This window comes from Salvia hispanica, chromosome 4 (genome assembly GCF_029641045.1).
Source record: "Salvia hispanica isolate PSC_SH4W2 chromosome 4, Shi_PSC_v1, whole genome shotgun sequence".
Classification (NCBI taxonomy): domain Eukaryota; kingdom Viridiplantae; phylum Streptophyta; class Magnoliopsida; order Lamiales; family Lamiaceae; genus Salvia; species Salvia hispanica.
The window spans coordinates 48,634,087-48,658,264 of record NC_142695.1 but is presented as its reverse complement, the minus strand read 5'-3'; the positions used below and the strand labels follow the sequence as shown (position 1 = coordinate 48,658,264).

At 36.1% G+C, this 24,178-nt stretch overlaps 3 protein-coding genes and 1 pseudogene across 3 annotated transcripts; 2 read left to right on the top strand and 2 right to left on the bottom strand.

Moving 5' to 3' along the window:
• Positions 1-985: 985 nt before the first annotated feature.
• Positions 986-2,905, bottom strand: LOC125192056 (basic transcription factor 3-like). Its single transcript, XM_048089509.2, has 6 exons — positions 2,748-2,905; positions 2,222-2,289; positions 1,917-2,065; positions 1,748-1,804; positions 1,379-1,417; positions 986-1,284 (listed from the first exon to the last, which is right to left on the bottom strand). The coding sequence occupies exons 2-6, from the start codon at positions 2,287-2,289 to the stop codon at positions 1,100-1,102; spliced, it is 498 nt and encodes a 165-aa protein (XP_047945466.1). The 5' UTR covers positions 2,748-2,905; the 3' UTR covers positions 986-1,099.
• A 2,215-nt stretch (positions 2,906-5,120) lies between these two features.
• On the top strand, positions 5,121-13,735 carry LOC125194246 (putative UDP-N-acetylglucosamine--peptide N-acetylglucosaminyltransferase SEC). Its single transcript, XM_048092363.2, has 28 exons — positions 5,121-5,612; positions 6,412-6,557; positions 6,681-6,779; positions 6,867-6,917; positions 7,693-7,809; positions 7,895-7,951; positions 8,035-8,154; positions 8,296-8,358; positions 8,448-8,526; positions 8,654-8,763; positions 8,862-8,915; positions 8,998-9,065; positions 9,169-9,271; positions 9,455-9,657; positions 9,891-9,987; positions 10,877-10,948; positions 11,086-11,162; positions 11,244-11,360; positions 11,460-11,544; positions 11,620-11,787; positions 11,890-12,000; positions 12,140-12,226; positions 12,340-12,467; positions 12,552-12,634; positions 12,721-12,826; positions 12,917-13,063; positions 13,151-13,271; positions 13,380-13,735. Exons 1-28 carry the CDS (start codon positions 5,450-5,452, stop codon positions 13,491-13,493), a joined length of 2,946 nt encoding a protein of 981 aa, XP_047948320.1. The 5' UTR covers positions 5,121-5,449; the 3' UTR covers positions 13,494-13,735.
• A 628-nt stretch (positions 13,736-14,363) lies between these two features.
• LOC125194248 (cysteine proteinase inhibitor B-like) lies at positions 14,364-14,954 on the bottom strand (annotated as a pseudogene).
• A 1,949-nt stretch (positions 14,955-16,903) lies between these two features.
• Positions 16,904-23,526, top strand: LOC125192795 (kinesin-like protein KIN-12B). The gene is made up of 15 exons (XM_048090449.2): positions 16,904-17,307; positions 17,386-17,523; positions 17,622-17,705; positions 17,786-17,899; positions 17,986-18,045; positions 18,126-18,179; positions 18,259-18,351; positions 18,526-18,621; positions 18,848-18,993; positions 19,344-19,493; positions 19,807-20,932; positions 21,016-21,114; positions 21,197-21,349; positions 21,432-22,208; positions 23,153-23,526. The coding sequence occupies exons 1-15, from the start codon at positions 17,017-17,019 to the stop codon at positions 23,378-23,380; spliced, it is 3,609 nt and encodes a 1,202-aa protein (XP_047946406.1). The 5' UTR covers positions 16,904-17,016; the 3' UTR covers positions 23,381-23,526.
• The last annotated feature ends 652 nt before the right edge of the window (positions 23,527-24,178 follow it).

Genomic DNA, 24,178 nt, shown 5'->3' with positions numbered 1-24,178 from the left:
TAGTGGAGTCCTTGAACTGAAAATATGTTACTCTTGTTGAAGTTAAAACTTATAAGTAACCTATCTTAGGTCTTTGAGAATTGATGAACAAAGGATAAGTTTTCTGTTGGCTCTGCATGACACTTGAAATCATTTTTTTTTCTCTTTTGATTGATAACTTGTTGCTTGAGATCTTCTGCTGAACTTCAACGTATCGTATATCTATTACAGAATGCAGTTGATAGTTTAAAATGAGCAGAATCTATTCTGTTGATCTTGCTGGATACAAAGCTAACAGTTGCAGCTGGAGGGGGCTTGACGGAAGCAGGGAATCTTAATCGTTCGCTTCCACAGCTAAGGTATGGTTTTCAATACTAGTCCTTTTGATATAGTACGTTATGTTTAGATTAATGTGTGTATATACTGAGTACTCTGATTAATACTGTCTTATTAACACTTGGGGGGATGTAAACTGTGATTTGTTTAAGGCCAAATATGTGTTTTTGCCTTTCTTGTGTTGATTCTAGAACTTGCTTTTGAAGTTTAATTATCATTATATGCATGCTTATCATCTTTTCATTAATTACAAACATTACATTGTGTTTTGCATATTCATTTGCCATTTGTCTTATGTCCATGCATTGTTGAATTATTATATGGCTGATTGTGTGGCCATTGGGAAGTGTAGGAGTTTAAGTTTGCAATGATATATGGGGCCTCCATAAAAGTTTTAATATGGAAGACAAATCTATTCTACCATAGAACATGCATTTATGCTAGTGATAGAAGGGAAATAGTGCCATTAAAAGTTTCTTAATTTGCTTATAACGCATAAGAAGAGTTTAGGGGGCAGTGTGTAAATGTGTTAGGTACAACCCAAAGACCCATAGGAAACAGAGGGAGTATATTTGAACACTAACCAACAAGAGGGAAAACAAATGAGAAATAATTAATCAAACTCAAACGTTCAAAATCACCAAGTAACTAAACATATTTGAAAAGTTAATTAAGAAAGGTGAATCTATTTGAGTCATTGATCGTGACATAGACAGAGTAATGTAAGAGATCTTTTAGATATATGGAAAATATAAGAACAGTCGAAAACTGGAAAATATAATCCTTAAGAGGTCTGGGTGTTTGTGTTTCCCTCCTCAGCAGCAGCCTCAAAAGTCTCACCGGCTACGAGTTCGGGTACATCGTCATCATCATCTTCTGCAGCACCAGAAGCTGTACCACTACCATCTGCCGCTGCCTGTTTCTGGAATTGTTCCGCTAACTTTTTCAAATTCTCCATGTTATCCGGGCCTGGGAATTATGAAAAATTAAGTTGTTTTGAGTACAGATATTTGTAAAAACTGGAATTCACAAGTTACCAAAAGAAAGGAAAAATTACACTTACCCAACTGGTGGATAATTTGAGGAAGAATATCCTGCAATTCTGCGAAAACCATAAAAGAATTACAATGACTTCAACTTTTGATGTTATCTAAGATTAGAAGACAACTGTTGAACGAAGCACATTCATTGAATAACAAATGTTGAGTTGAACGTTAGCAAATGGAAAATAATAGTACTAGTAAATGATAAGTATGAAGAAAGTTTATTAGATGATCAACAAACAAAAGTACATGATGTCATAGTAATGCTGTTTTTTAAAAAGTACTGTTCAAACCTTAAATTAAGAGGGTGTTTAAACTTTAATTTAAGATTTTAGTTCTAACATAGCAGCTATATAAAGTAGATTTCAAGTCAGTAGAACCAAACATACTCTTGTTCTGAGGAGTGCCACTAACAACCCATGTGTTGGCTGCAACAGATGCTTGAACTGAAAATAAAAAAATAGAAAAAGTATACAAAATTATTTAATAGAAAGCAAATAAAGATGATAAATCCAGAGTATTGGATAAACTACAATGGCAGTGGCCAGTGGGTCATACCTTTGGGGTTGACAAACTGTATCACCACATCTTCCTTGAAAATATTAACTTCCTCGATTCCAGGTATGGCATTCACTCCTATCCTCTTTAAGGTAGTTTGAAGCCTTTTGTCATCTGTCGTGGTCGTCTTGTGTACAGCCTTCTTCTTTCTGCAAACCACATAAGTGCTTTTATTTAGAAACACAAACAGAGCAAAGATGAAAGGATGATGGATGCTGATCTTCTGCAACCCATAGTTCTGTCTTGAGAACAAAATTAGTCAAAAACTATAAACAAAATCTTGCTGCATATTATCAAGAACAAACCTTCTCATTGTACCCTTCCCACCAGTGCGGACCGAACCGGCCATCTTCATTAACTTTTCGACATTCATCTATAATGAAGAGCACAGAGAGTAGCATAAAATGTCATGGTCTGTAGTATATTAGTACCTGATATATATCTAAAATAGCTACAGCATGCCAAAAACAAACGCAACTGCCAGTGTGAATTAGTCCAACAGCATATCGGCGCATATACAACAGCCATATACGATTGTTTAAGTGTAAAACTAATCATTGGAACAATAAATTTCAGATTTTGAACTAAACCAATAGCATCTGGTAATGAAATTGTGCAAGACCAAGAAAAAAGGCACAATTACAATAGTACGATAAACCAAAATGATTGCAGAATCATAGGATGAGCAAATGATTGCGACGCAGTAATCAGAATGAATACACCGATTTACATCAAAGTAGAAAACCACCAGCCTTCACTTCCCGACAGAATTGGGAAATAAAGCAAAATTCAAACATAAAACAAAAGGAAATCTGAAATCTAAGCGATTACCTCTGCGAAATGTGGAGTAGCAGAGTGGAGGGGGAGAGCAAGCGCAAGATGCAGAAAGAGGAGATAACAATAAAACCCTAGCGCCAACTTCAATTAGGCGTCAGGACAGATTTCTATTTGTATAGACAAAGAAAAGTTAGAAAAATAAAATCTATTTGCAGATTTAATTGGTCATTTGTTGTGGGTCAATGGAGGAACTCTGATAACCTGTTATTGTACGGATCGATGACTCAACGAATGAAGTCTAATTTTGTATTCACCACTAATTCATTCTGTTATTTTTCACATTTATAATCCATTTGTTTATTGCAGAAAAAATACAATTAAATTTATTAGTTAAATTTATTAAATATTTGTCTAGAATGAAAACTGAAAATAATGCAAGTTTATAATGACGGTGACAAATTTAAAAAATATGTACAATTTTAAGAACCAATTTACTTGATTAATTATACAAATTTAAGTTGAGTGTTTACAGGCCCAAGACTTTAATGGGCTAAAATAATCAATCTATTCGTAATGTCGAGAACTAATAGCTTGATTAATTGAACAAATTTAAGTTGAGTGTTTACAGGCCCAATATACTAGTAGTACTATATGAACGGAAAATCTTATATTCTGGCAAAATAAGATCTTTATCTATTTAATAATACCAAGAACTCAATCTTATTTGATATTGATAAAAGTTTTGATTTTAGATTCACATTTATAACATTATTTATCATCTGCTACATATTAATATTTTCAATTTGATTGTGCAAATAATCAATTTGAGTGTTTACAGGCCCAAGACTTTAATGGGCTAAAATAATCAATCTATTCGTAATGTCGAGAACTAATAGCTTGATTAATTGAACAAATTTAAGTTGAGTGTTTACAGGCCCAATATACTAGTAGTACTATATGAACGGAAAATCTTATATTCTGGCAAAATAAGATCTTTATCTATTTAATAATACCAAGAACTCAATCTTATTTGATATTGATAAAAGTTTTGATTTTAGATTCACATTTATAACATTATTTATCATCTGCTACATATTAATATTTTCAATTTGATTGTGCAAGCAATAGTTTTTAATCAGTCGGACACAATCATTTTTTACTAACACTTATTGTAATATCCTGGACACTTTTTTTGCAGCTCTTCTGGAGCTCATAGTTTGGAACAAAATCTGAAATTTACCCCAACTAATAAAAATAAGAAACCTGTTTGGTTTTGTTATATTTATTAATACTAACAAATAAAAATATTCGAGTATTTGTGTATAGGATATTGAGTAAAGTTGTGTTTAATCGTTGGTCTATTAGCAGATCAACAAATCGAAATTGTCACAGGAACTCATAATTTAAAAATAGGGACGTGTTACATTGTGTTTTGACTAATATCAACTTTATTTATTAGATTTGTGTATGCTATAAAATAATCTACATTATGCTACGTCTTATGATTATGAGTAGGACGCGTTACCTAAAAATGAATCGTTAATATGTTGGGTAAATTAACCAAAGCATAATCAAAACTATATTGGCACCACGGAACTGTAAATGAGTAGTTATAATCATAAAAATTAGTTTAAACTTGTTTTTAAGTTTACAATGTGAATAAGCCATACATCTGTACTTGAAAAATATCAAAAGGTCTGTTTAAAAAATGTAGTACTCCATGTTTTTGGGTGTAATATTTACAAATCAATATCTAAACCTAAAAAGAGTTAAAAATATTATTTCATCCGTCCCAATTTAATTGAATCATAATGTTATTTTTTGGGACGTCTCAATAAAGTTGGGTTATTATTATTTGGGAAAAAACATAAAACATCTAACCACTCTGACTTTATTTCGTCACCTTTTTTATCTCTTCAATTTTATTTTATTATTATTTAATCTTCCAACACAATTTCTTAATCTCATGTCTAAAAAAAAATTAACTTCACTCAGAAGGAGTATTTATACCTTGCATTGGTATTAAATATACATATATAAGGTGTTTGACTTGTTACGACAGGATTAATAAAATATTGTCCATCTCCGTATAAAACATTCCAAAGAATACAACTCCTAGTATTATTGTACTACTAGCTTTTAACATAAAGTCATCGAATAAACCACTTGTTCAATTTTTATTCGATTACATTGTCACTGAATATTTTGATTCCTTTGAAGTCCCAGCATTCAAAAGGGAAATAATAAATATTCCTTTTTTTCCCAAATCTTTTAATATTTTTACAAATCTGTGATAATCGCACAAAATATTCAAAATTTTAATTCTAACCTTAAAATATTCATCCAATTTATTGGGACCGAATTGTCCTAAAAATTAAATTGGAGAAATCATCCTTCAAACTAAGTCTGTATTAGAGTATGTGAGTATTGGAATGAACCAGATGTTACCTCGAAGAATAGTGTGACGAGGAAAAGGGGATTCTCTCTCTCCTTTTCTTCACAAACACATTTATTCTCTAATCTCTCATTCCCTTTCCTCACCTCTGAGCTGCGAGTGTGAGAAGTAATAGTATTAAATGATTTGAGTATCTTCAATTTTTTCATGGCAAAACCTTTCTGAAGCACAATTATGCCACCCCCTCTTCCTTTTGCCGAAATTCTTATTTTATTGGGTCTGTGAAGATTCAGTTTTTAATACGGTGCTGGTAATTTAAATTCCGCGGCGGCGGGGATCGTGATCGGGAGGATCGGCAGTCATGCTGTCGTTGCAGAGCGATCCGCGGCAGTACAACCTCAGTCTGCAGCAGACCCAGCATGTGGCTAGGGTTCCGTACAATGTCGGCACCGATCATCACCGGGAGGAATCGTCATTGGCTTTGGTCTCTTCCAGTAATATCAAACAAGAGACTTCTCGTGAAGGTTTGATTTTTTTAAAACCTTAACTGTGCTTTTAGTGGAGGAGTTGTGCTCTGATGCTTAATTTTTAATTAAAACTGCTGCTATAATTGGCTGTTTTATGAATTTTCTTTTTGATTTTGTGTTATTGAATTTTTATACACTTTTCATTGGAGGATTATTACCCTCAACCTGGAACTTTATGATTAGTATCTGGTTGGTAAGATCACATGTGAATTCGCAAAACTCCGTTGCTTTGATGATTTTGTTGAATTCAGGCTATCCCCTTCAAGAGCTTATAAGTTCTAACTACATTTAACCATCGAACTTTTAGACACCGATTTTTGTGGGTTTTATTATCTGCTATAGGGATTTGCTAACTGTGTAGGCTTTTCTATTTTCATATTGAAAATGTTTTTACGACTTGTCCAGTTTGAAGAAGCATTGCTTCCAAGTTTCAATTTTTTGTGCTGTGATAAGTTGTTGCTTCTATCTTATTATATGACCCTTTTAAACTAAATCAGCTACCTGTGAACCATGCCACTTCATTTGGTTTGAGATGGTACATCATGGATTGTAGTCAGTGTTATCTTGATTCTGAAAATGCTAGCTATGTATTTCAGAAATTGCCGTGTTTGTCAAAGTTTTATTTTTAAGTTGACTTGGAACCTCAATGGAATTGGACTTTGTATCGGGTTCTTTAGCCTTTTTTTCTGATTGCTTTTATGTGTGCATGTTACGTAGAATTATATAGTTCTTGTCTTCTTGATCAAACTTGGAGATAATTTATCTTTTAACATCTCCCTTTTTTGTATTGACGTAGTTGATGAAGACACACTCTTGAACCTTGCTCATCAAAATTATAAAGCTGGGAATTATGAACAAGCTCTAGAACATGGAAAGGCTGTCTACGAGAGAAACCCATGCCGCACCGACAACCTTCTTCTGTTGGGTGCAACCTATTATCAGGTTGCTATTTGGTTACTTTCATTTTTACCTATTTACCTGATTACTGCCTTTTACCTCTTCGAAACAGCTCCTGGACCTGGAAAGCAGACATTCGAACTTATATTATGATTTTTTTTTGGTCAGTTGCATGACTTTGATTCATGTGTTGCAAAGAATGAAGAGGCTCTTAGAATTGATCCACAGTTTGCCGAGTGCTATGGGAATATGGCTAATGCTTGGAAGGTGCTCCTTTAGATGTAGTGCACTCTTCTTAGTAGGTTGGATGTATATAACAGAGATGCTAAATATGTTGCTCTTGTTTTCTGCCAGGAAAAGGGAAACATCGATGTTGCAATTCGTTATTACTTGATCGCAATTGAGGTTTGTCTTCCTTTGGAATTCAGTTGCAGTTTGATCTATTTGCATGAAAAGCAATTATGTGCGTATGAAATATACATCAATTTGATTTTTCTTTAAAAATTTCCTTGACCTCCAGCTTCTTGTCGTTTGTCTCCAGTGATTTTCCTGTTGACTGATATCCATGAATTCCATTTTGCATACAGTCACTGGGTGTTCTTTTTATAAAAAAATCTGCTTATAAGTGTACTGGGAGAAACTTAGTAAGACTTTGTCCTATAAATGGGTTTATTGACCGGTCTTCTATGTTTCTTCATTTATCTGATTGTTACCAGTGTCCCTCTGCACAACTGCAATAATAGAACCACTCTTTCTGAAATTATGATATAATTAGTTGAAACTATTGATAAATATTATCGTGTGAGTGTGTGTATGTGTGAGAACCTTGTGGAAGTGATTCTTCCTAACTCTTACAGTTTCGCAGTACTTTCTTGAGTTAAATCACTGATAAAATTCTCCCATTATGATGTTCCTGGGATATCTCCTTCGTCAATCACATTAACCATCATGTCCACTTCCTTTAGCTGAATAATAGTTTTTGCTACTACTTTTTCTTTATTGTCGTCCACTAGTCATATGGTTTCTGGTTCTGTGATCTGTCTCATTAATCATTATAGGCTCTATTTTCTCATTCTAAATATATGAAATGATATGTAAAGGTTAATGCACGAGGTAATTGGCAACTTCTCATGCACTGGACTTGCATAAATAACAGCATTTCTGAACAATTTACTTGCAGCTCCGGCCTAATTTTGCCGATGCATGGTCAAATTTAGCTAGTGCTTACATGCGCAAGGGAAGGTTCACCGAGGCTGCTCAATGTTGTCGTCAAGCACTTGCTCTAAATCCACGTTTGGTAACTTTCATTCATCTAAGACTTGTCTACTATTATTTCCAACATGTTGTATCTTCTTATATCTATTTCACTTTAATTTCCTTAGGTTGATGCCCATAGTAATCTTGGAAATCTGATGAAAGCTCAAGGTTTGGTACAAGAGGTAAGTTAGCAGATGTGACAATTTTTTCCATCAAGCATGTTTTCCATGATCTGTTGCTTTGATGCTATGTTTCCTTTTCTCAGGCATACAATTGTTATTTGGACACACTTGGAATACAACCCACTTTTGCTATTGCATGGTCCAATCTTGCTGGTCTTTTTATGGAGGCTGGTGATCTTAACCGGGCCTTGCAATACTACAAGGTAGAATAACCGGTTTAGTCTTTTTGGATATGATCATTTCAATGACCTTGCTGTGTACATTCATATTTTCTGGTTTGTTTTTGATATGGTTGGTGTCGTGTTCTCGTGTGCTCTTCTCACTTTATTTCATGTTACATCCAGGAAGCCGTCAAGTTGAAGCCAAACTTCTCCGATGCCTACTTAAATCTTGGAAATGTTTACAAGGTTAGTTTTATTCTTTTTACTTGTATGGTAAGTTAGCTGCAAATGGGGCAAGATTATGGAGAAAGACAAGTCTCCTTTATGTTCTCCAGGCCTTAGGAATGCTGCAAGAGTCTATTGTATGCTACCAAAGAGCCCTGCAGTCAAGACCAGATAGTGCTATGGCTTTTGGTAAGTGATTCAGGAAACATTTTCATCTTTTTCGTAGGTGACATAATTGCATAATATTTCACAGAACTGTTACTCTGTTAGAACAAGTTGTGATTAAGTGGAAGTGCTTTATGATCCTCAACTGCAGGCAACTTGGCAAGTGTATACTATGAGCAAAGTAACCTTGATATGGCAATAGTTAACTACAAGCGAGCTATTGCCTGTGATGCTGGATTTTTGGAGGCGTACAATAATCTGGTCAGAAGTCTTTTTTATAAGTCCATCTAGTTATATTTCTTTAGTCGAAAACCTCAAGCAATTTAGCTGATTATTCTGTGTTGGATTTTGATTACTAGGGTAATGCATTGAAAGATGCTGGAAGAGTAGATGAAGCAATTCATTGCTACCGAGTTAGTTTCTGTTCAGTTATATTAAAATGTTTATTATATAACTGATCTCTGCATGTACTAAGTATGTTGTTTCCTTGTGAAGCAATGCCTGTCTCTTCAACCTAGTCACCCTCAAGCCCTTACAAATCTTGGAAATATTTACATGGAGTGGTATGTTTGATATCAATGGACTAACTTATGCAGATTGCATATACTGTTTCTTTTGCTCTTTGCTGGGTTGTTGGTCATGAAATCTGTCTTCTGTATGTTGAAGGAACATGATGAGTGCTGCTGCTCAATGCTACAAGACAACGTTAACTGTTACCACAGGACTCTCTGCTCCTTTCAATAATTTAGCCATAATATACAAGCAACAGGTATGGAGCCATCATTTTCCTTTTTTGTAATTTTGTGCAGTGCCCTAGTTAATAGAATTCAAAGTTGTCTTTTGTTACAATAATTTCTTGCCTGATTGGAGTGAATGATATTGATCTGTTCAATTACACATTAACATGGTCATGATGAGAGAGTTGCAACTAACATGTTTAGCTGTATTACAGGGTAATTATCCTGATGCAATATCGTGCTACAATGAGGTCCTCAGAATTGATCCATTGGCTGTTGATGGGCTTGTCAATCGGGGTAACACTTACAAAGAAATTGGAAGAGTAAATGAAGCCATTCAAGATTATTTGCGTGCTATTACCATCCGACCAAGCATGGCTGAGGCTCATGCTAATTTAGCTTCGGCTTACAAGGATAGGTACATTTTTAGGTTCCTTCCAGCAGATGTTTGAACTAGTTGAGAAGGTCTAGCTACTCATGTCTATCACTTGCTCTTGCTATTTGCTACCTTTAGTGCTTTGCAGGAGCTATTCACCACAAACACTCACGCGCGCGCAGACACACACACACATGGAGTTATATTTATGAGTATCTATTTCTCTAGAAATTGTCAGCATGTGCTTTACATCCTTTTGTTTGGGGTACCTGCAGTGGCCATGTAGAAGCTGCGATTAAGAGCTATAAGCATGCATTGGCATTGCGTCCAGATTTTCCAGAGGCGACCTGCAACCTTCTTCACACTTTGCAGGTACATATCGTATTCTATATGTTCTTTCTTGAAGTTTCTATAAATTAATCATGCGTTAAGCATCCAGATCGTGTGCTCATCCTCTACATGAATAGCTGCTTCTGTTTGTTTCCTTCTGCATTCATGAGTTCTTACACGCACATTTTGCATATTTAGTATGTTGTTAAAGGTTTGCTGTCATCCGAACTTTGTGCAAGTGTCTAACTCTTGACCATGTAACTTAGTGAAGTCTTGGAATATGATTATATTCAGTGGTCCAATTTGATCTAATGTTTGTGGACTTAGCGTGAGTATAAAAGTGATGAACTGATGAAATTTTTGTGCAACATAACACCTAATCATGTTGCTGCTATTGACGTACACTGTGACGGGTGCACTGCCATAATTTGAACCAACCCAATAGTGGCATTGTATACTGTTCAAGGGAACTCATTGTATTATTGAAGCTGTGAATCTTTTAATGCTAACAAGAATGATGTGCAAAAAGACTTTCTGTTTGTCCCTAAGAGATAGATAGTATGATAGAAAACTGGGTCTGCAAGAGCAGGTTCTAATAATCAATTTATGTGGTGTTGAGCAGGATACTCAGCTGGTTTTACTATATCGTTTAACAGTATCTATTTGTACATCTTGGCATTTGGATTTTCATTCTAGCCCATCTACCATGTTACTTCAACTATATTATAGTCTTCACTATACTTGTTAAAATTGATACAGTTCTGTAATTGTTCAACTGTTTACTTCCTAACTTGTTAATGTATTAAATTCTTGCACAATTTAGTGAAATGTTTATAATTTTGTGTTGTTTGCACTTTGTCTCTTTTGTATTTTATCTAGTGCCTAGTTGATCTTTCTCTAACATGATTATCTTGAATAAAATTTACCTCAGTGTGTGTGCGACTGGGAAGACCGGGACAAGATGTTTGCTGAAGTTGAAGGGATACTTAGAAGACAGATAAAGGTTTTGCTAATCATCACAATCAGACTCTCTAGTCCCATCTTGATTTGGCGACCACCATTCATCATTTCCTGATTGAACAAATATAGACTTCAGATATTCATTTTGTTCATCACCGGCCTTTTATGTATTCGTTGTAGATGTCAGTTATTCCAAGTGTGCAGCCTTTTCATGCAATAGCTTATCCTCTTGACCCCATGCTTGCTCTTGAAATCAGGTAATGGCGTTCACAACTCTTGGTTGGGCATTCTCTAATTCATTAGTAAATTTTGTAACTTGGAGGTTTTGATACATGCAGTTGGAAATATGCTGCACACTGTACTGTTGTTGCATCCCGATACTCACTTCCTCCTTTCAACCATCCAACTCCACTACCAATAAGGGGTGGGGGCAGGAATGGCCGGTTAAGAGTTGGGTAGGTCCATTGACGATTTTTATTGTGTACAGAAGTACCCTCCTTTTTTCACAGTGACTGATATATATTAACTTGTTTATTGTTTTGTGTATCTCACAGATATGTGAGCAGCGACTTTGGTAACCACCCTTTGTCACATCTTATGGGTTCAGTTTTTGGAATGCATGACAAAGATAACATTGAGGTTAGTGTATTCTGTACATAGATTGGTTAAGTTCTGACTTCCTCTTGGTGTGCTATAAGATTGTTATAATTGTAGGTTTTCTGCTATGCATTAAGTCCAAATGATGGTTCTGAATGGAGGCTGAGAATCCAATCGGAAGCTGAGCATTTTATTGACGTGTCATCTATGGCATCCGATACTATTGCAAGGATGATCAATGAGAATCAGATTCAGATTCTTATTAACCTCAATGGCTACACTAAGGTATTAAACATATCCCATTGCCGATTCTTTGCTTGTTTTGTTTGCATATCTGTAGATTGAATCTTCAGTGCGATAGTGATTGGTTTGTTTGCATATCTGCAGGGGGCAAGAAATGAAATATTTTCAATGCAGCCTGCTCCTATTCAGGTTTCATATATGGGATTTCCTGGGACCACAGGAGCAAAGTACATACATTATTTGGTCACTGATGAGGTATAATACTAGTGTTGTACTATCTGCATTGTTTGTATTGGAATCTGATACATGTCGTCCCCTAGCATCCAAGTGCTGTTATTGATCCATAATTCAATGTTTTCCGGGTCTCCCTAACTGTTCCGTGTTTTTGTTGCAGTTTGTGTCACCTATGTGTTACTCAAATATCTATTCTGAAAAGATTGTCCATCTACCTCATTGCTATTTTGTGAACGACTATAAGCAGGTAAACATTGAGATTTTCTCTTTCTTTTCTGTTTTCCTAGAGGAACTATTCTTTTTTTGGCTGATATTGTATATATATTTTGCTGACTCCTAACCTGTTGCAATGTCTTTAAGAAAAATCTCGATGTCCTGGATCCAAACTGCAAACCTAAGAGGTCAGACTATGGGTTACCCGAAGACAAATTTATATTTGCTTGTTTCAATCAACTCTACAAGATGGATCCTCAGATTTTTACAACCTGGTATATATGGTCAAAATTATTATGTTTGAAAATTGCCATCTTACAAGTTGATGATGCGCTAAGAATCTTCTTTAATGACTTCAGGTGCAATATTCTTAAGCGTGTTCCAAACAGTGCACTTTGGCTTCTCAGATTTCCGGAGGCAGGAGAGATGAGGCTGCGTGCTTGTATGTTCATATGTACCTGTATTATGTTCAGTAAGAGAGAGGTGTAGTTGGATGACATTTACTAAAACTTTTTCCCTCTTGTCCAGATGCTGCTGCACAGGGGGTGCAACCAGACCAAATAATATTCACAGATGTTGCAATGAAACAGGAGCACATAAGGCGCAGTTCATTAGCAGACCTCTTTCTTGATACGTATGGTTCTTTTAGTGCAGCTTTAAGTTCAATTAGTATGCTGTTTAGACTATTCTGATCTCATGTTGATTCTGCTTTAATGTCAAATAGACCACTTTGCAATGCACATACTACCGGGACAGATGTTCTTTGGGCTGGTCTACCAATGGTTACTCTTCCTCTCAAGAAAATGGCTACTAGAGTTGCTGGTTCGCTTTGTTTGGCAACCGGGGTTGGGGAAGAGATGATTGTGAATAAGTAATGCATCTTTACATACGCTAATCTCATACTATCAAATTTCTTTCGCTGTTTGGCTGACTGTGACTGGATTTTTAACATGATCAGTATGGAAGAGTATGAAGAGAAGGCAGTTTCTCTGGCGCTTAATCGCGAAAAGCTGGAAGATCTTACCAAGAGGCTGAAGGCGGCGCGCCTAAGCTGTCCTCTTTTCGACACAGCATGCTGGGTTAGTATCACCATCATCATCATCATCATCATCATCATCACTCCACTCAAATTTAATCAGATCTTTGTCTTGCTGATTTTATGGTATGTATGGGGTTTGTATGATCAGGTGAGAAATTTGGAGCGTTCCTATTTCAAGATGTGGAATCTGTACTGCTCAGGGCAGCATCCCCAACACTTCAAAGTTGTGGAGAATGACTTGGAATTCCCCTATGACAAGTAGATGTATAACAAACGGCATTTGTAGATAAACAAAGTGATTGTCAAAATCCTCATGTGTCCTGTCATGGCTACCCATTTCAGTTATGAAATAGAGAGAAGAAATTACTACTACTACTCCTTGTTTATCTAGTAGTAGTAGTATTTTTTTATATCTAAGATGGGGGGAAAAATAGTATGTATGGGAAAATTTACTTTCGTCCAAGTGAGTGAGGTCAATGAAAGAATGCATTCTCAAAAATTAAATTTCCTGGATAAAGTTTGCATTTAGTGCCTCTGATAAAATCATAATTACAGTATAAATCATAGAAGTGGAGAAAAAGATAATAGTAGAATCTCTGCCTCTGATAAAATCATAATTACAGTATAAATCATAGAAGTGGAGAAAAAGATAATAGTAGAATCTCATCTTATCTAACTCTAAGGATGCAAAGTGCTATCTAAAACACTCCACTTTATTACGATACATATGTGTGACTAAAAAAAAATAGAAAGATGCTCATCCAATTGCCGATATGATGATATCTGAAAAGTTGTCTGAATATTTTTCTTACAATTGTTCTCAAATTACCCATGGCTACCACACAAGGTATTGAGATATTGCACTACACCATACAAAAACGATTATGATTAACATTATAATTATAATTTTAACACACACAGACACGATGATAATGTTACTGTAAATTATAAGTACGTCATCATTAATTAAAAGAAAACAGTACTAGTTGGAGAAAAACTAGTGGTTATTTTTCATGACTTTGGAATGATTGATTAAGACCGGAGAAATGATAATTTACCAATGATTAATTAGTAGATTATAATTTTGCTATAAAAAAACATGTAAGTTGGAGGTTGTGTACAAAAATAGAGATTAGGAGGAGAAGCTCACCCATTATTACCCGTACTCGATTCACAAAGTCTCAACAAAAAGTAGAAAATAGGAAAATCTGATAATTATGTTATCCTAGTTGGCGGCGCTATTAGTAGAAGGCGCAAAGTCGAGCAAATCCTTCTTATGCAGCCACGGCTTGACCAGCACCACCGCTTCAAAAGTCTCGTGCGGCCCCCCGCCTCCGAGCGTGGCAGCGGAGATCTTGAGGTAGTACTTGATCCCGGAGACGACCTGCGTCTCCGCCTCCACCACCTGCGAGAACACCAGAAGCTTGTCGCTACCGTTGGCCTTGTGAATGTGACGGTCGTTGTACTCTCTGACGCAGTATCTCCCCAGCTCTTGCACTTCCTTGTTGTCCCTCACGTTCCTCACCTGCATCCGCCCCCCCACTTTTCTGCCCACCGCAGCGGCGTGGCTGTGTTGCGAGATAGCAAAGAGGACGAAGACGAGGAGGAGCCGCGGTGGAGAAGGGAATCTTGATTTGGCTATTTCAGTGAGAGTGAGAGTGTGTTTTCAGTATGAGATGAAGATGATGTGTTGTTGTGCTGTTGTGTTGTGATAATAATACATATACATATAGATATATAAAGAGAGAGATGTGTTGAGTAATTCAAGAGAGATGACACGTAAGGAAGGGTGTGGCACAGCAACGAGGTGCCGCGTTTATGTAATGCAGAGGCCAGAAGATAGAGTTATGCTCTCTTTTTGTACTCTTCTCATCCTTCACTATGGCCCTCTGCCTCTGGGGCCTACCTAATGCTGCTATGCTTATATTGTTTGATGTGCCTGACTCCAATTCTGTTTTGAGTTATACAACCTCTCTCCACCAAAATTTGTCCCACTTTGATTCGGCACAAATTTTAAAAAATATAATAGAAAATAAGTTGAAAAAATTAGTGGATTGTGAGTCCTACTTTTATATATTTAGTTTTATAATTAAATGTGAGTAGGAATGAGTTAGTGGAAGATGAGGTTCACTACAAAAAATGATACTCCCCCAATCCCGTAAAAGTTGAGACAAAACTTTTAAGCACGGGGATTAAAAGTTTATGTTAAATAAATAGGAGAGATTAAAAAAGTAGGAAAGATAAGAGAGAGTAAAGTAAATGATGGAATAAAAAAAGAGTGATTAGATGTTTTGCCTTTTGCTAAAAGAGGAAATGATCCAACTTTGTTGGGACGGACAGAGTAAAAGTGAAATGGAACAAATTTTGGGAGAAGGACGGAAATAGGAAAATGGGACAAATTTTGATAGACGGAGGTAGTACTACTGTTCTCGTCCCAAAAGAAATAACAATATTTACAATGGTACCAAGTTAATGCATAATTAATAAAATAAGAGTAGTATGAAAATTAATTAATAAAATAAGAGTGATGGGAAAAATAGTAGTTAAAAATTTAAAATAATTTTTAGTAAATAATGAAACCAACATTATTATTTAGTGTTTAATAGGGTATCCAATCCCAATCTCATAACTTTCATTTTAATTTTTCTATTCTCTTGGTCCAAAAAATAAGAACATTTACTAGTACTACACAAGAATTATACATAATTGGGGTATTTGGTTGCAATGAATTAAATACTATATCGTATGTTTGGTTCATGAGATTTAATTCCACAACTCAATTTTAGATGGATAATCATGAGATAATTAGTCATAGCTAATTCCTCAAACTAAAATAATCTCACAACTCAATTTTAGATTATATCTTAGTATTACTATTTTATCTAAGAAATCAAACACCACCAATTAGTAAAGCAAGAAAAATGAGGAGAATGATGGTTAAAATAGTTAGTGTAGTGAGACCATATTATTACTAATGTTTAATAGTAAGTCCTAGTGATATAAATTGTGAATAAACTGATGTATATGCATAATAAATTTAAGAGAATTTTCCATAAATGTAAATGAGATATTTTTATGAGACATAAGACAAATAAAAATGTCCTTAATTGCTAATACATTCAATTACCAAATAACAATTCCTAAAAATTTGTATCATTCAACGTATATGACATTTTAATCGGTACAAACATAAACATTAGTGTATCAAATTATGACAATATTACAAACGTACTATTGAGAGTATTAAATAAGTAAGAATTGTAGGTAGACCAAAGTTACAAAATGAGTCAATACTTTGGGACGACGGAAATACTCCTATAATTTAATAAGTGTGTTGTTTGAGATCGTCGTCAATTTTAAACAACATTTTAAATCACAAAAGTCAAATGAAATGAGATAATATAATGACACACATTCCACAAATGACAATAAGATATATATAGTGACGAACAATAATATTCAAATATGTAACAATTATAAAAAAATGGATCAATTTATGACCAAAAAATCATTTCAAGAAACAAAATTAATATAATATGGAGTAGTATGATTTGTTGACCGGGTTATGCCCCGAATCTCGTCCACCAAAATGGGGCCCCGAATTGAAACGTTCCGAAAATTGAAATTATAATATTGTTTCCCTAAATTTCAATTCAAAAATCTCCCTCTCTTCTCCGACGGCTACTTCTTCTTCACTCTCTACTGTTCAATTCTTGTGCCCTTCTCCTTCTCAAAATTCATTTCCACAGACATACAAGTTCTTCCACCATAATTCAATCTTCACGATGAAGAATTTCATGTCGCCTAGAAATCTAGTCATGAGAGAGAATCATGAAAACATCGCACCATCCCCGAACCCCAAATCGAAGCCTACCACACCAAACCCTAATCGGAAGCTCAAATCCAGCAAAGAGAATGCACCGCCGACGCCAGCCTCAGATCCCAAGTCAATCGCGTCGTCTCCAGCACCCGCCAAGATGAAGAGTCCACTTCCGCCGCGCCCACCGCTCAAGCGCAAGCTCGCAGACTCTGATTACTCTGCGCCTGCCGCCAATTTATTGGATTCCGGCGTGAAGGTAACGACCTATTGCTTTCATACTGCATTTCCCCCTAAATGCGAGTTTATAACTGAAGGAATTGCCGTTGTAAACTAGGTAATTGTGCGAGTGAGACCACCAAACAACGAGGAAGAAGATGTAGGGGATGTGGTTTACAAAAAATCCCAAGATTCTTTAACTATATCAGGTCAAACATTTACGTTTGACTCAGTGGCTGATATTCATTCAAAACAGGCACGTCGAACATTTTTCTCGTTGAATTAAGCTGGGAGCAGCAAGAAAAGTTGAATATGAATAACCGATGAAACTTTGTCTTGAAATATTTGTTCCAGAGTGACATATTCGAGCTCGTAGGTGCGCCATTGATTGAGAATTGTCTTGCTGGGTTCAATAGTTCCGTCTTTGCATATGGACAGGTAAGTTGATTTCCACTTCTTCAGCATGAACTGTTCGTGGTATAATGACTTTTACACATTTAAACCAATTGTTTTATCAGACTGGAAGTGGAAAGACGTACACGATCTGGGGTGCATCCAACGCCTTGTTGGAAAAACATGGGCAAGGCCTAGCGCCACGTGTATTTCACAGACTCTTTGAACGGATTAATGAGGTTGCTGCCTGATTATTTACTACAGTGAATTTGTAAAATTTCATGCATGATTATTTTCTCAAACATGTAATACCTTTTCATTTCAGGAACAGAACAAGCAAGCCGACAGAAACCTGGTTTATATGTGCCGCTGCTCTTTCCTTGAGGTAGGTTATAATCGATTCCTTGTTATGCAGAATACTATCTAAGCTTTTTTTGTTATCTAATCTATATTTCATGTAAACAGATCTATAATGAGCAAATAACGGATTTATTGGAGCCAAGTCAGAAGAATCTTCAGGTAATTATTTCAACACTTTAGTCTGTATGCTGTATGTATTTATATACGTGTAATTGTTTTGTTTCCTTTCTCATTTCAGATTAGAGAAGATGCTAAAATTGGTGTTTATGTCGAAAATATAAGAGAGGAGTGTGTATCTTCAATGAAGGATGTGTCTCAACTGCTGCTAAAGGTTTGGTGATGCTTTTTGGAATCTTCATCTGGAATAACACATCTTCAATGTAGCATACATTTTATTGGCTTCTCTTGTGAATGCTTTTGGAAACTGATTATAACTATCAAGTAACTTTGGACATTCGAAGATCGCGAGTCTTCATTCCTCTCATTTTGTATACTATCTTCACAGGGATTGTCAAATCGGAGAACTGGTGCTACATGTGTAAATGCTGAAAGTTCTCGCTCTCACAGTGTTTTCACTTGTGTTGTTGAATCTCGTGGCAAGGTAGTGGAGTCCTTAAACTGAACATATGTTCCTCTTGTCGAAGTTAAAACTTAAAAGTACTCTCTATCTTGAGTCTTTGAGAATTGATTAACATAGGATAACTTTTTTGTTGGTTCTGCATGACACATAAAATATATTTTTTTCGTTTTGTTTCTTTTGATTGACCACCTAACTTTTAAAACTTATTAAGTGATTGCTAACTAGAATGTATCATATATCTATACAGAGTGCAGCTGATGGTTTAACCCGGTTGAAAATGAGCAAAATCAATTTTGTTGATCTTGCTGGATCTGAGAGACAAAAGCAAACAGGTGCAGCTGGAGAACGCTTGAAGGAAGCGGGGAATATTAATCGTTCTCTTTCACAGCTAGGGTATGTATGGCTTTCAGCATTAGTCATTTTGACACAATTATGATTTTTAGATTAATACTATGTGTGTATATGTGTTTTGGGGAGTATTGTCTTGTTTACACTCCTTGCACATAAGTTGTGATCTGTTTAAGGCCACATGTTTTTTTTCTACTGTGTTGATTCTAGAACGTGTTTTTGAAGTTTAAAGTGCTTTTCACTCATGATTCCATAATATGCATGATAATCATCTTTTTTATTACAAACATTACTCATGCTTTCTGTGTTCTGTTGTCATTTGTCTTATGTCCATGCATTGGTATCTGTAAGTTTAGTTATTATATGGCTGATTGTGTTTCATCTGGGAATTGTAGGAATTTGATAAATATTCTGGCAGAAGTTTCCCAATCAGGAAAACAAAGGCACATCCCCTACAGGGATTCAAAGTTGACTTTCCTGCTGCAGGAATCACTTGGGGGGAATGCAAAGTTGGCGATGATATGTGCCATTTCTCCATCTCAAAGGTGATATCTGGGGCCTCCGTATGAGTTATAAGATCAAAGAAAAATCTATTCTATCATAGAACATGCATTTATGCTAGTGATGAAATCTGAATGGGGAAATATTGCCCTTAAAAATTTCTTAATTTGCTTATAACGCATAAGTGTTTAGGATAATCTTGATTTTTTTTAAAATGTGTCAGATGACCTGGTATTTTTGTAGGGGCAGTGTGTTATTGAGCCAGGCACAACCCAAAGACCCATAAGAAATGGAAAAACCTGAGTTTATAATGATATTTATTTGCTGTATCACTTATACCTAATTTACTTTTGGCAGCTGTAAGAGTGAGACTCTCAGTACTCTGCGATTTGCCCAAAGAGCTAAAGCAATCAAGAACAAAGCAATCATTAATGAGGAGATGCAAGAAGATGTAAATGTCTTGCGAAAAGTCATCGGGCAATTGAGGGATGAATTGCACCGAATGAAGGCTAATCAAGATCAAACTGGTCAAACTGGAGCTTATGCAACTGGATGGAGTGCAAAAAGAAGTTTGAATCTCCTAAGATTTAGCCTCAACCGGCCAATGGTGTTGCCTCATGTTGAGGATGATAGTGATGAAGAAATGGAAATAGTGGATACATGTGAGACAACGTCGTTAATCCGTGAGGAAACAAGTGCCTCAACTCCTGGTTGTGAAGATGCAGATGTCCATATGGAAGATGAATCGTCTGAAACTGCTGATAAGAATAAATCTAATGTCATAAGCCAGAGGATAATAGTGCATCCAGAGATATCTCCTGAGATCGAATCAGAGATGGCATCCGAGAAGGGTTTGGGTGGACAGCCTGTTCTAAAGTCACCCATTCCTAGTGTTTCACCCATAGTGACCAGTAGCAGGAAAAGTCTTAGGTTATCATCGACCTCAACTGCTTCACAGGGCAATTTCAATGCTGCAAATGCATCTATTGCAAAGCCTACCAGTAACATCCTTTTGAACTCTCAATCTACTCGCAAATTTTGCTTGGCTTCAGCCGAACAATTAGCTGCTACTCTCAACCATGGACTTGATATACTCCAGAGTCAGCGCCTTACTCCTGCAATGCGAAGATCATCATTTAGATTCTCTTGCATGCCAGCTGATTTTAAGGCAGTGGTACCTGTTGTCAAAGTTGATGTGGGTGTTCAAACTCTTTCTCATGATGAAAAATCAATTGACAAGGGCACAGGAGAATTCCTATGCAGTAAATGCATGAGTAGAATCTGTGAGCAAGAGGCCATAAATAACGATGATGCCCAAGATATGCAGCTAGTACCTATTAATGAGTCATCAATGCTTACATGCAACAAACTAGCTCCAAAAGTACGTGAGCCAGAGGCCGTAAATAACGATGAAGCCCAAGATATGCAGCTAGTACCTATTAATGAGTCATCATCACATACATGCAACAAACTAGTTCCAAAAGTACGTCATCTGGTTAATTGGTGCATGCTTTACATCCAACCATTTTCAAGGTTTCTTACGTTTGCTGTTCGATCATCTTTCAGGCAGTGGAAAAGGTTCTGGCTGGAGCTATCCGCAGAGAGATGGCATTGGAAGATATTTGTGCAAAACAAACTTCTGAGATAACACAGCTTAATCGTTTGGTAAGTTTGTCAACTAATCTAGAATACACTATTTCAATTGCAAATTATTTGATACAATTCTTCTTATTGAACATTTGTACAGGTCCAACAATATAAACATGAGAGAGAATGCAATGCCATAATTGGTCAAACTCGTGAAGATAAAATTGTTCGGCTTGAGGGCCTGATGGATGGAATATTACCCACTGAGGAGTTCATGGAGGAGGAACTCTTGTCATTAACTCATGAACATAAGGTACAATCATACATTTCTTGTAAGTCAACTGGAATATGGAAATATTATGCTATTGTGTCTAAACGTGAACTCATATCTGCAGATTCTTCAGGAAAAATGTGATAATCATCCAGACATTTTAAGAACACAAGTTGAGTTTAAGAGAGTTCAAGATGAATTAGAAAGATATCAAAATTTCTTTGATTTAGGCGAGAGGGATGTTTTGTTGGAGGAGATACAAGACTTAAGAGCTCAACTCCAATATTATCTGGATTCTTCACCAAAGATGCCAAAATGTGAAACCGCTCTTCTACAGCTTACATCCTGTGAGCCTAGAGTTGCTCCTGCACCTTCTGCTCCTCATATATCAGAGAGTCCTGAGGAGAGAATCCAATGGACTGAAGCAGAGAGCAAATGGATTTCTCTGGTAGATGAACTTAGATTGGAACTTGAAGCCAATCAGTCGATCTGTCAAAGACAAAAGCAAGAACTTGACATGGAAAAGAAGTGCTCTGAAGAGCTTAAAGAAGCAATGCAGATGGCAATGGAAGGCCATGCGCGGATGCTTGAGCAATATGCTGAGCTTGAAGAAAAGCACATTCTATTACTTGGCACACACAGAAGTATCCAAGATGGAGTTGAGGATGTCAAGAAAGCAGCAGTAAAAGCAGGGGTAAAAGGCGCTGAATCAAAATTTATCAATGCTTTAGCAGCTGAAATTTCAGTGCTTAAAGCGGAAAGAGAAAAGGAGAGGCGGCACTTTAGGGATGAAAATAGAGGGCTTCAAGCCCAACTGAGAGATACTGCAGAAGCTGTTCAAGCAGCAGGGGAATTACTTGTTCGGCTTAAAGAAGCAGATGAAGCCATGGCTGCTGCAGAGGTGAGTTTGGACTCACTTTACCAACATGATTTCCTGTCCACATTGATAATATTTATGTCTCAAGTCTTTTTAATAGCTTAGAAGGCTGCTTAACTAAATTGGATGAACGTAAGTTCAATCCATCTCTCAATTTGTCTTACTGGGGAAAAAATTGAAAAGTAAAAAATGAAGATGCTTCAAACCTTGTGTGGATTCCCATATGGTGGGTTACAACTTACTTTGCCTTTAAAACAACAATCTTGGGACCATCTCTAATTCATGTGGAAATTCTTATTCTCTTTTAGTGCTTTAGGAACTAGAAATTCAATACATCTCTCTGTTTGGCACAAAGGAAAAAAACAGTTGCTTTAGGGAACTGGTGAGTTTGGAGTGTATTCCTATCTTTCTGCTCAGGCATAAACTGTTCCATAAAAGAATTTTAACTTTTGATTGTGAATGCTCTTGAGGTTGTTGTTTGGGATTATATTTTGCAGCACTAATAGACAGCTGAGCAGTAAAAATATCCTGTGTCAATACATGGCTGACCATCAGGACTTCTTGCTATTATCAAATTGGACTTGCATAGTTTTGTAAATAAATGTTACACTTAAGTTTGATAATATTTCTATGGCCTCTTAATGTCCAATAGATTTTCAAATGATTATTATATAGTATTAATTCACAGGGGAAAGAATTCTTTTGGCAAGTCAAAATTAGAGTGTGTTATCAACCTCTGTGGTTATTGTTGTATTTCTAGTGAATTTGATGATCAGTTTCCTCTCTCATTGGTGTGCTGTGTTAGATTAACTGTCACTGCTGGAGTTCTCAACTGTCAAGGAAACCTGTTCCTTGTAATTGTCATTGAACAATTGCAAAGTTATCCTATTAGTTTTTACATATTTGTTGTAAACGTTATCTCAAAAGTGACATGAATATAAGAAATCAACATGCTTTTTAACATGCAGAAACGTGCTATAGAGGCAGAGCTGAAGACTGAGAATGCCTACAAAGAGATTGAGAAATTAAACAAGTTGCTAGTAGCCCCTGACATGCCTGAAGAAGATGAACATGCTGGTGTTGAAAATAATGGAGCTGATGATGATCAGAGATGGCGAGAGGAATTTGAGCCATCTTTTGGTGCTGAAGATGAGCCCCCATCATGGTTCTCAGGTTATGACCGTTGCAACATATAGAACTCATAAATTCTTTTTTCCAAGATGACATTACCTTGTCCTTGTGTGGTCCATTGTTGTATGTAACACAGCCTGTCAGATAGTATAAATAAAAAATGTATTCTAACGATTGCCAAATCAATTGAAATTTGAAATATGTTCATTTACTGCTTGTTGGTGTGAATTAGTTAGTTGGTTTTGAGTTGAGGGACAGAGTCGACCTGCTGCGATGGTGAGAGGGAGAGACAAGGCTTTTTTGGAACAGGAAATGCAATGTTTGTTTGGTATTTTCATAGTGTGGGGCCTGATTTGTGAGACAAATGGGACTTGTTGAGAGATGCTGAGATTGAACATATTTGTAGGTTTTTATGTCAATTAGATAGAGAGACCACAAATGAACAATGTCAGTTTACAAGCCATATCAATTGCTAGAACTGAGACTATTCGAGATGGAATTGTGTGGCATTGAATCGATATAGGATTAAAAAGACAGTGAGATTATAAATCGTAGGCTCAATTGCAACGATCGATCATCGGATTGTTGAAATTTTGCTAGTATATTGAAATAAAAGGAGTTTGTCAGACATTTGTTGTTTTTTATTAAATTGGCAGAGTTTGTTAAAAGCTCAATAGTCATTGTTACAATTGCATTGCAATCAATCACGAGTTCGTTAAAACTTATAACTCGGAAATACTTTGTAGTACATATTTTACTTGAACACACTAAAAAGAAAACAGAATCCTTTGACATTGGTTGAATTATTTAAATTGCAAATTTAACTCGTGTTGTATTTTATTCTAAACATCCCAACATGTCCG

What these genes read in the sequence shown, in the direction of transcription:
- LOC125192795 (XM_048090449.2), top strand. Translation starts at nt 17,017, where the DNA reads ATGAAGAATTTCATGTCGCCTAGAAATCTAGTCATGAGAGAGAATCAT. An exon ending in TCTTTGAACGGATTAATGAG is followed by an intron (nt 17,900 to 17,985) that starts GTTGCTGCCTGA and finishes TTTTCATTTCAG; the next exon opens with GAACAGAACAAGCAAGCCGA. An exon ending in TAACACAGCTTAATCGTTTG is followed by an intron (nt 21,115 to 21,196) that starts GTAAGTTTGTCA and finishes ACATTTGTACAG; the next exon opens with GTCCAACAATATAAACATGA.
- LOC125192056 (XM_048089509.2), bottom strand. Translation starts at nt 2,289, where the DNA reads ATGAATGTCGAAAAGTTAATGAAGATGGCCGGTTCGGTCCGCACTGGT. An exon ending in ACAGTTTGTCAACCCCAAAG is followed by an intron (nt 1,805 to 1,916) that starts GTATGACCCACT and finishes TTTTATTTTCAG; the next exon opens with TTCAAGCATCTGTTGCAGCC. An exon ending in TCAAATTATCCACCAGTTGG is followed by an intron (nt 1,285 to 1,378) that starts GTAAGTGTAATT and finishes CATAATTCCCAG; the next exon opens with GCCCGGATAACATGGAGAAT.
- LOC125194246 (XM_048092363.2), top strand. Translation starts at nt 5,450, where the DNA reads ATGCTGTCGTTGCAGAGCGATCCGCGGCAGTACAACCTCAGTCTGCAG. An exon ending in GGGCCTTGCAATACTACAAG is followed by an intron (nt 8,155 to 8,295) that starts GTAGAATAACCG and finishes TGTTACATCCAG; the next exon opens with GAAGCCGTCAAGTTGAAGCC. An exon ending in TGGAGGCGTACAATAATCTG is followed by an intron (nt 8,764 to 8,861) that starts GTCAGAAGTCTT and finishes TTTGATTACTAG; the next exon opens with GGTAATGCATTGAAAGATGC.